Source organism: Barbus barbus (genome assembly GCF_936440315.1).
Source record: "Barbus barbus genome assembly, chromosome: 35".
NCBI lineage: Eukaryota > Metazoa > Chordata > Actinopteri > Cypriniformes > Cyprinidae > Barbus > Barbus barbus.
The window spans coordinates 19,371,711-19,383,428 of record NC_136763.1 but is presented as its reverse complement, the minus strand read 5'-3'; the positions used below and the strand labels follow the sequence as shown (position 1 = coordinate 19,383,428).

Here is an 11,718-nt window from a genome sequence, read left to right as displayed (position 1 = left end):
GGCAGATTTGGCATGAGCAGCGGGTGTTCAGCTCCGGTAGGATTAAAAATAGTATGTTGTAATATCTGTTCCGGTCCATAATCAGACCAATTTATTTTATTATATTATAATGGTAGACCAAAACCCATAGGACTGCAATATTGGAGACATTTTGATCAAACCTCGTCTCGCACCACGACGCGCGATGGGGAGCTCACATTTACTGTGGTGAATTCAGAGCGCGCTCATCACAAACTGCTCTTTCAGCACAGTCCGTGGATTTCCCCAGCAGTCGTTATTTACACGGGAAGAGTGAATGAACCTGGAGCGCTGAGACTCATTTGATTAGCAGATTACGGTGAGTAATACTGGAATAATTGTTTGGAAAGAATAGATTTACAAAGTGAAGCAGAATTGATTTGGATTTGTTCAATAATTTGAGTTCAAATTATGGAAGTACTTTTGAATAAAATTCTGAACTCAAGACCTGTTCATATAGGATATTTATGAAGATTTAGACTGTTTATAAAAAAAATAATCTATCTATCTATCTGTCTCTCTGTCTGTCTGTCTGTCTGTCTGTCTCTCTGTCTGTCTGTCTGTCTGTCTGTCTGTCTATTCAATAGCTTACTTATATTTTCACATTTTATATTTTAACTTTTCACAACAGATTGATCATAAATGGGTAGAATTAGTATAATGTTAGGAACAATTTAAAAATGTTCACATACACGTGAAACTAATTGTGGAAATAAAAACTGAGAACATTGTAAATGCACACTTGGGTTTCTTTGTTTGCAGTGTGAAGTGCCAATCATGTTTTATAATGGTTCAGCTAATGCTGGATGCTTGGTGTCGAGTGATGTGAGTAACGGGAGCTGTCCCAAAAAGGAAGTTTCTGTGACCTCAACTGCCATCTCGATGACGGTGGGCATCGTTTCCAACACTCTGGCCCTCTTCATCTTGATCAAAGCCTACCGGAGGTTCAGACTGAAGTCTAAAGCAGTCTTCCTCATGTTTGCTAGTGGTCTGGTGGTGACTGACTTCTTCGGACACCTGATCAATGGCTCTCTGGCTCTCTACGTATATGCCTCACAGAAAGACTGGGAAACATTTGACCCTCACAAGTCTTTGTGTGACTTTTTTGGAGTTTCTATGGCTTTCTTTGGCTTGACTCCTCTGATGCTCGGAGGCTTGATGGCGGTTGAGCGCTGCATCGGAGTGACCCGTCCTCTCTTCCATGTCACAGTGCGGGGCTCCCATCACGTCAGGAGGCTGTTGGGTTTAACCTGGCTGCTGGGTCTGCTGGTGGCCCTGCTGCCCCTCCTGCTTCAGCGGTCCTACCAGGTGCAGCGTTCACGAAGCTGGTGCTTCTTCCGCCTGCAGGGGTTGCGCGATTGGGTGGATGTGCTTCTGCCCATGCTGTTCTCTGCATTGGGTTTGCTGGCTCTCCTCGTCTCATTGGTGTGCAATACCGTGACTTTTCTCACTCTCCTGCGGAGTAGGGTACAACTTGACCGAGATCATCATCGCCATTGCAGCAACACATCACACCATTCTGAGATGGTCTGCCAGCTTTTGGCAATCATGCTGGTTTCCTGTGTGTGCTGGGGGCCAATTTTGGTAAGAAAATGCATCCTATTTTTCACACTTCTTATTTCTCTCTCAAGAAAACAAAGAAATGTTTCTGTAATTATTTATATTTTTTATTATTTATCAATAATGTGAGAATAGTGAATAGTGAGAATAAAAATATCACCTCCCACTGAGTAAATGATTAATTCTATCTAATAATGAATCATATCTTAATTCATCATAATATATATAGATGTAAATATAAATTTATTTAAATGGTAAAATTAAATTAAGTTTAAAAATAATAAATGTAAGTCAAATTTAAGTAAATTTAGATTTATTCACCATAAATTCAATTCAATTTAATGTAAATGTATGCCTGCCTGTCTGCACAAATATACATGTGTCTGTGTGTATAAATATATATACATATACACTTACCTAGTATTTGTGTGTGTGTGTGTTTATATATATATATATATATATAAATGTATTAAGTAATATATGACTTTCAATACAAAAATACAAATGCATCTATGGGTGTGCATTGTAATTAATTGCATTTTTTTTTTTTTTATACATTTTAAATTGATTTTTAATTTAATTCTAAATTAATGAACTTGGTACATCTATATGTAATAAAAATAAATGTGTAAACATAAATGTAACTTAATAAACAGTATTTTTCGGTATATTCATTTTAAAAATATCAACCCATTTTTATTTAATAAATATAACATTACATTACGTCATTTAGCCGATGCTTTTATCCAAAGAAACTTACAAATGAGGACAATAGGAGCAATCAAAACCAACAAAAGAGCATATGAGCGCCGTGACAAGACTCTCAGTACACATAACAAGGGGTTTTTTTAATAAATAAAAAGAAAACAAGTCGAAAGAATAAAACAAGAATACAGAACGCTAGTGTTAGAGGGTCATTTTTATAATAAATAAAAAGAAAACGTAGATAGATGTAGTCAAGTGTAGATGGAGGAGATGTGTTTCTTGAAGATGGGTAAGGGCTCAGCTGCTTGGATTGAGTCAGGCAGGTCATTCCATCAGGAGAGAAGGCACTATAATAATATAATGCACATAAGTTAAATACAATGTTTAAGATTGGTTAACTGAGCATATTGAAAAAATGATTTCTTTCTGTTTGGAGCCACACATGCAGATGTATCATTTTTGTGTAAAATGTTTAATGCATCATGGTTTGTTCCTCAGATAACAGGCATCATCTTCAGCCTGCAGGATCACGGTGAGGATCAGACATCATACACTCATATGCTCCTGGTTGTACGCATGGCGACCTGGAACCAGATCCTCGATCCATGGGTGTACATCCTCCTGCGCAAAGCTGTTCTGAGGAGACTTTTTCAGGTGGCGTTGAGACTTTGCAGTCCTCACTCCAATTTTCGTTTCCAGTGGCAGGGCAGCATGGAGGCCAGCAGCTCAGTGATTAGCAGACCAGACTTCATCTGCCTGCATGGACCTTTCCTTCCAGACACTGCCATCCAGTCAGATAACCTCCGCTGATGGGGGATATGAGGATATTTGATCATACAGTGGAAAAAGAGACTGTTTCAGAGATCCATGCCATGTCTCTTGCAGAGGAAATTTGCATTCATTTGAAGTCTGAGGTCAATCACAGAGTGGTTTTCATTAGCATAAGTACAATGCCAGAAAAAAATCTAATACAGATTTACTGCATACTGACGTTTAAGCAATTTGTTCAAATGGTGTATATGTGCTTTTGAAGGTTTGTTTTTAGTCTATTGCTTCAAGCAAGCAGGTTTTTAGGCCTCATGTAAAAAATTATCATGGTTAAATGTTTCAAACATGATATGTGTTGTTTCATTGTCTCATTAACAGCACACACACATATTTCAGATCATGATGTTTGTATATTATGGTATCTATAGATTTAAGAATTTTTTATAAAAGTGTCTTGAAATGTAAACATAATTTGCTGCTGTAAAGAGCTGTTTAAATCCATAATTTGTCTGTCTCAAAGCACTACAAAATTTCAACACAGCAATTCTAAACATAATAGTCTATTTAGGAAGCTTGAAATGTTTGTAATACAAATAGAAACAAAATTATAACCAAGAATAAAAAAAGTCTACAGGCCAAAATGATTAGCCCTCTGGTGTTAATAGTCAATGGTGTATCCCTTTTGCTTGATAACAGTCTTTAGTTGTTTGTTGTAGTTCTCAACAATTTCAGGCATGTCTCCTGAGGAGTCGCAGCCCATTCCTCCTTAGCAAACCTCTCAAGCTCCTCCAGATTTGTTGGTCTCCTGGCATGGACTCTGGTCTTCAGTGAGCCCCACAGATTTTCTATTGGATTCAAGACTGGGCTTTGTGCAGGCCAGTCAAGGACGTTCACTTTGCTCATTTGGAGGTAGTTCTATACACCAGAAATGAGGTGTGCTTTGAGTCGCTGTCATGCTGGAAGGCAAAACGTTGACCCAAACCATCTTTTGTTGCAGATTGCCTGAGGTTGTCTTTCAAAATCTTCTTGTAGTCTTCCGTTTTCACAATTCCTTTGACTCTGACGAGATTCACCAGTTCCAAATGCACTGAAACATCCCAACAGCATATACTCCCAACTCCATATTTCACTGTGGGAACAGTGTTCTTTGGGTTGAACACCTGTACCTTCTTTCTCCAAACATAGGCAACATCTCTATGGCCAAAGAGCTCTAGTTTTGTCTCATCTGACCAAGTGACACATTTCCAGTATGCATAGTTTTTCTCCAGGTTGTCCTTTAAACTTCAGTCTAGTTTGGAGGTGTCTCTTCTTCAGAAGAGGAGTTTTTCTTGGTCGGCAACCTCACAGTCCATTCCTGTCCAGGCCTCTGACCGTCTTCGTTGAGATATCAATCACAGACTTGACCAAATCATTCACTATATAGTGTCTTGGCAGTTGTTCTTGGGTCTTTAGAAACCTCTCTCAATAGTTTTCTTTACAACGTTTTTGAAATCTTTCACTTCCTGCCACTGTTCTCTACTGTGTGGGTCTCTTCAGACTTCTTGATAATACTTCTCACGGCTGTTCTTGACACTTGGAAATGCTTTGATAAACGTATATATCCTCCTTTGTGAGCATTAACGGTTCTTTTTCTCAAGTCTAAACTAATTTGTTTTTGTCTTTGCCATGATGACAGTACACATGATTTTAATAGTTGCTTTGAAAGATACTAATTCTCAGTTTACAGTGCAATTTAAAGGCTTAGAGGATTAATTAGGTTAATTAGGCAAGTTAGGTTGGTTAGGCAAGTCATTGAACAACAGTGGTTTGTTCTGTAGCCAATCAAACAGATCATTTCTTAAGAGGGCTAATAATATTGACCTTAGCTAATTTTTTTAAAATTTTTTAAATAATTATTTTATTCCAGGCAAATTGAAATAAGGCTTTCTCCAAAGATGAAAAATATAATTAGAAATACTGTGTTAAAATTCCCTTTCTCTGTTAAACATCACTTGGTTCAGTTCTTTCTCATAAATATCTGAAAAAGAACTGAAATTTCATAGGGGGGCTAATAATTTTGTTTTAAACTGTATATGCTTGCTTGTTGTGTGGCCATATATATATACATATATATATATAGAGAGAGAGAGAGAGAGAGAGAGAGAGGGGAGAGAGCAGGGTGAGTTGAGACAGTTTTTACCTACAGTAAGCGCATGACAGTAATGAGTCCAACTTAAATATGTACATAAATTTCAGAATGTGGTGCATGTTTGGGTTTAATCACTTTGAGTCTAAAATAAACTGCTTTCAACAAAAAAAGTGTTCTCTTGGTTCAACTTGCCACATGATGCCACTGATTATGAACATTTTCAGCTCATGCTATATCAAAGGAAAAGGAATTCAATAAAATGACTTCTTAAAATGTGTGTGCATTGTGATGGACTGGAGCCTTGTTCAGGGAAATACAATTGCATAAAAAATTAAATGGCTAATTTTCATAAACAAGTTCTATTTAAAATTTTCTGAAAAAAAGTTTGGTCTAAAATGAATGAAATGTACCATAGAAATACAATAAAATAATACTTTATAATAATACGAATGGGTTATCCACTGGATCAAATTACTCCACAACTACCAAACTTGTATCATCCAGCAGTTTAGAGCAAACATCATGCTAACAGTATAGCCTCATATTATAACTTCCTTAAGCACAAATACATAAGTGATGGGGTTTTTATTTTTCATATTTGTCTGTAATTGTTCAGACACAAGAAGCATGTGTCCTTAAACATCAAAAAATCACTTTGAACAGCAAAAAACTGTTTTTTAAACCTAAACGTATGGGTCTCTCTTCATAGGGTGAGTAAATGGATTAATCTTCATATATTTGTGTTTTTTTTCATGTGGGGGGCCCGCTCTCCCCTATATAAAATATGCATCTTATGGTCACACCATGCAATCAACAGGTTCAGGTCTTTTACTCTTTTTTTATTATTAAAGCCGAGCCGCTAGAGGGCAGCATCACTGTTGTTCACCCTTAAAACAACAAAAACAACGTGACTCTTTTAGTCTGACCACTTCCGCCCTGTTCATTGAACTCATGCTTCTCTGAGCAGCTGTGTTTATCAGGTCAGTAATGAACAGCGTTATGTTTTTATTGTAAATAGACTCCATCCATGATGATCGCGTTGTTGATTACGCGGCTGAGCGCGGTGTGTTTGTGCGCATGTGTGTTATGCTGGACTCACTCAGATTATGCACCGTCAGGATTTGTCTTTATTCTCCATCACTGCGACATGTGCGAGGGACAGAGACAGCGATAGACAGTATAGCCTGGAACATTCCTCAAACCGACGACTGAGCCGTTTTTACTAGCTACTTTCACCATATACCGTGTTTTTCCGTGTCATCTGAGGGTTTGTAGCCTCCCCACAGGCGCATCGGTCACTCCACAGAAGAAGAGCACAGTGTATGCTTCTGTAGTTAGTTACAGTTTAGATGTTTGTGTGCCATTCTGTATTAAAGTAATAACCATTTTTTTGAAAATGTATTTTAGACAGATCATGAATCATGACAGATCATGAATCATGAAAAAAGAGCATCCACACCAAAATATAATTGTCAAGCTTATGCACGTGTGTGTTGTAGTCAAAGAAGAGACTTCACGTTTTGTTGCAACAATTACATTTACAAAAATGTTTTTTTTTATACATTAAAAGCACACTAAATGCAAGCGTCTAATTTAAAGTTTCAAATAAATTGTGAAAAAAATCGGTGAAGTATTGTTCCATTGTTATTCAGCTACAGCGTAACATGAAACAATATACTTATTCTGACCAGTACTTTTTGAAATGTATACAACAAAACGTGATCATACTAATTTTTTTTTTTATTGAAATGATTGAAAACCTCCTTGCTGACAAATGGGTAAAAACTGGTGGTTTGAAGGTTGTGGCAAAGATTGGTAAAGATTTAAAATGTCAGCTAATTAGTTTTTTAATGTCATCTAATGATTCTTGTTCTAAATCTGCCTTTTTTCCCTTATTAACTATTGTTATGCTGAATGACATTTTAGTGGGTCTCTTCTGTGAAAATATATAACGATAGTCATTATTTTTTGCTTATAAAAAATTTGACAGGACATAGAGAGCTATGTTAATTATTAATAGAGAGCTATTATATATTTTTCATATTGAACATGTTTCTATTTATGATTTGCTATTAATGTAAAAGAAAATGAGACGGAAGAATTATGCAGGTACATCTAAAAAAAATAGAATATCGTGAAACTTTTTTTGTAACTTATTACAAAAAGTGAAACTTTCATATATTCTAGATTCATTACATGTAAAGTAAGACATCTCAAAAGTTTTTTTGTTTTAATTTTGATGATTAGAGCTTACAGCTCATGAAAGTCAAAAATCAGTACCTCAAAATATTAGAATATTTACATTTGAGTTTCAATAAATGACCATCTCTACAGTATAAATTCTTGTTCTTTGAAACCACAATAATGGGGAAGACTGCTGACTTGGCAATGATCCAGAAGACGAACATTGACGCCCTCCACAAAGAGGGTAAGTCACAGAGGGTCATTACTGAAAGGGGTGGCTGTTCACAGAGTGCTGTATCAAAGTATATTAAATGCAAAGTTGACTGGAAGGAAGAATTTGGGTAGGAAAAGGTGCACAAGCAACAGGGATGACTGCAAGCTTGAGAATACTGTCAAGCAAAGCTGATTCAAACACTTGTGAGAGCTTCACAAGGAGTGGACTGAAGCTGGAGTCAGTGCATCAAGAGTCACCACGCTCAGACGTCTTCAGGAAAAGGGCTACCAAGCCACTTCTGAACCAGAGACAACATCAGAAGCGTCTTACCTGTGGAGAAAAAGAACTGGACTGTTGCTCAGTGGTCCAAAGTCCTCTTTTCAGATAAATTAAAATTTTGCATTTCATTTGGAAATCAAAAAAACTTTTGAAATGTCTTTACATGTAATGAATCTAAAATATATATGAAAGTTTCACTTTTTGAAATAAGTTACAAAAAAATGCCGTTTTTCACGATATTCAAATTTCGTTTAGATGTACTTGTATTCCAATGCTTTTGCCTTATCTTACAAAAAGTTGCATTACTCAAGGAAACTCAAAAAAAAAAAAAAAAATTGTTCTGCCAAGAAATTTCTGTACGAGTTTCTTTTTGAATTGATGCATTCTTTGCATGTGAACGCAAAGTGTACATGCGGTCTTTTTAGTAAACTAGTAACTCATCACCATGTTTTTCAGTTATATATATATATATATATATAGATTTATTTTGTCATCTGATAGTGTATTCCTTGGGGGTCTGGAAAATTTCCAAAAGGGGGGTTTTCTCATTGATGTCATAGAACAGGGGGTAGGCAACATCGGTCCTGGAGTGCCGCTGTCCTGTAGAGTTTAGCTCCAAACCTCCAACCCTAAATCAAACACACCTGAACAAGCTAAGGTCTTCAGAATTACTAGGGCTACAGGCAGGTGAGGTTTTTTTTCACGGTTGGAGTTAAACTCTGCAGGACATCTGCACTCCAGGACTGACGTTGCCTACGCCTGTCATAGAAGAACCATTTTTTAATGAACAGTTCTAAAAAAAAACAAAAAGACTTTTTTTTTTTTCTAAGTGTGAAGAACTTCTTAAAAATCTAAAGACATTTTTGTGGAATAGAAATGTTCTATGGATGTTAAAGCTTCTGGGTAGGTGACAGAATCTTTAGTTTATTGCAAATCCAGATCAGATTTCCCATAAACTAAAGATTCTGTCATCTACCCATGTTCAACATTCACTCAAAGGTTCTTTATTGGCAGTGATGGTTTTATGTAGAACCTTTAACATCCATGGAACCTTTTATAGCAAATCTGATCTGAACTGATCAATTCTCACTAAGGACAATAACTATAACAAAGATATAGTTTTGAAAATCAATCTAAATTTAAAAAATAGTCCATGGCACAAATATAACAATAATGGCATAGAGGAATGATTTTACTGGAATCACTTTCTAGCTAATTGATGATCAAAACATTGACAGCCAATCAGAATCCCTCCTCCTTTAAAGAGCTCAGACATTTAAAGTGGCAGACCACAAAACTGCAGCAAAAACTACAATAAACACAGTTATCATGCTTTGGTGTAGGGCTGCACGATATATATATTGCATGCGATAGTCATGTGCATCTCGTCAGTAAAGCCGGTTCTGTGATTATTAATAAATCTCCATCACCTGTTTTCAGATGGAGCGGCATTTAATATACAGAGCCGTAGTTCACCGGCAAGCTACGCAATTCGCAATAACCACAGAACTGGCTTTACTGACAAGATGCGCATGACAATAATATCTTTATCGTTATAATTATCTTTATATTTATCATTCTTGGTGTGAACAAGATTTAGGCCCGGTTTCACAGACGGGGTTTATCTTAAACCAGGATTAGGCTTTAGTCAAATGAAGGTGTTTAAGCTGCTTTTATAAAAATGCCTTTGAAGGAAACGTTATAGGTGTGCATCTTGAGACAGAACAGAGGCACTGACATATTTTAAGATATGTCAGAACAAGATATTTTCAGTAGAGATAACTCAAACATGCATTTTAATTTGGGACTAGTTTGAAGTCTTGTCTGTGAAACCGGAGGATAAGTGTATAGTGGGTTTTTTTAGGTGGACTTTTAAAGCATTTGAATAATGAAGGAATTGTTTGTTTTTAGAAGTCAGTATGAACCAGGAGAAATTGGCTAAACTTCAAGCCCAGGTCCGGATAGGGGGCAAGGTAAGAAGTATTGTCAATGAACCCTGAACAATAATGATTTTGGACACACATTATGGTTTTGCTGTTGTTTTTCTGTCTTTACTCAGTTCTGATTCATTTTCTATAGGGAACAGCACGCAGGAAGAAGAAGGTGGTGCACAGAACAGCAACAGCTGATGACAAGAAACTTCAAAGTTCATTAAAGAAGCTTGCAGTCAATAACATAGCTGGCATTGAAGAGGTAGATCAGTAGCTCTCTAGTCTTTCTCCGCTCATCTCATTCTGTCCTGTTCAGAGAGAATTGAGAATTCGATCTTGTTTTGCAGGTGAATATGATTAAAGATGATGGCACAGTCATTCACTTCAATAACCCCAAAGTGCAGGCGTCTCTGTCTGCCAATACGTTCGCCATCACAGGCCACGCAGAGACCAAACAGCTTACGGAAATGCTCCCAGGAATCCTCAGTCAGCTCGGGGCTGATAGTCTCACAAGTCTGCGCAAACTCGCCGAGCAGTTTCCCAGACAGGGTGAGTAAAGAGGTGGCTTTGAAATATGGGTGAATTTACAGTTTAGTGTTGATGCTGACATTGCGGTTTCATTGCTTTTTAAGTTCTCGACAACAAAGCTCCAAAAGCAGAAGATATCGATGAAGAAGATGATGATGTCCCAGGTATGAAGTTTTTTCTTTTGATCAAGCTGTAAATTGTACAATGCAGATTTAAGTCATTTTATTCTTTCTTCACAGATCTTGTAGAGAACTTCGACGAGGCATCAAAGAATGAGGCAAACTGAACATGGGACCTTCAGTAACTGCTGTTCAGGACAAAGTCTCCTGCAGTATTTTTAAATTAGAGTGACAGACATATCATTTCAACACTATTCAGTGAAACCAGAGACTTTTATATCGTAAATTGGCTGTTCCAGATCCATTCCTGACCTTTCTCCTGCATTTATACAGAAAGATGGAGGGTTTATTGAATGCTTAATGGTTATAAATCTTATCATGTTGAAATGCTAGTTTGGACGGCAATGGCTGTAAAAATTAGTCTTAATTTTTTTTCTGTTAATTAAAAATAAAGCTCATAAAACATTTCTCTATAGTGCTTTGCTTTTCCTCTAGATGCTTGAAAAGATTTGTCATGGGGTCTGTAGTATCATTAGGCATATTATTATTATTATTATTATTATTATTACAAAAGTAAAATGTGTTGTCCCTTTGAAATGTTTAAAATGCTAATTAGGTTACACCAAAACACTATTGCTAGTTCTTTTGGCCAAAATTGTTGTACAATTGATTAATAATATCCTATGTATTTTAAATTTTATAATTTTTACTTTTGCAGTATAACAGCCACCTACAAACTATATTAATGTTAAAAATGTCAGCAAAGTCATAAATAAAGATGGTCAATGATCATTAAATCTGCAAATGCGATATAAATCTGCGATATTCACACAGATGCGCAAACAGCGCATGCGGCGAATTTGTGTGATCAGCTTGAACCCAATGCAAAATCTGCATGTAGAAATCTTTCCCCTCAAGAAATTCACATTTGCATTGATTCCTATTGAAATCACTTGGATTTCGCCAATTGACAGTAAATGTGACCGCACCTTAACCATAGGCTTTATTTGAGATCTAAATATGATCAAAAACAATACGTAATATTTCTATAAGTTTTTTTCTTATGTTGACCCATGATCACTGTTTGCAAAAGATTTATGATGTTTCAATAATCATAACATTTACAGTGAGGATACGTTCACATTTACAGTTTTTGGCAAATTTTCACAGGCGAAATCCAGTCATTTCAATAGGAATCCATTTCGTACGCATATTTCGCGGTAAGTTCCAGAGACATTACCAACACAAAGTTGCATGGATTAAAGCGGCTTTTCTCTGTGATTT

General features: G+C 36.4%; 2 protein-coding genes across 2 annotated transcripts; both read left to right on the top strand.

Moving 5' to 3' along the window:
- Positions 1-795: 795 nt before the first annotated feature.
- On the top strand, positions 796-3,093 carry ptgfr (prostaglandin F receptor (FP); the record flags this gene model as incomplete). Its single annotated transcript, XM_079393024.1, has 2 exons — positions 796-1,602; positions 2,782-3,093. The coding sequence occupies 2 exons, from the start codon at positions 796-798 to the stop codon at positions 3,091-3,093; spliced, it is 1,119 nt and encodes a 372-aa protein (XP_079249150.1).
- A 3,003-nt stretch (positions 3,094-6,096) lies between these two features.
- On the top strand, positions 6,097-10,901 carry LOC306855300 (transcription factor BTF3 homolog 4). The gene is made up of 6 exons (XM_079393878.1): positions 6,097-6,159; positions 9,768-9,829; positions 9,936-10,049; positions 10,135-10,336; positions 10,420-10,479; positions 10,555-10,901. The coding sequence occupies exons 2-6, from the start codon at positions 9,776-9,778 to the stop codon at positions 10,599-10,601; spliced, it is 477 nt and encodes a 158-aa protein (XP_079250004.1). The 5' UTR covers positions 6,097-6,159; positions 9,768-9,775; the 3' UTR covers positions 10,602-10,901.
- Positions 10,902-11,718: the final 817 nt, after the last annotated feature.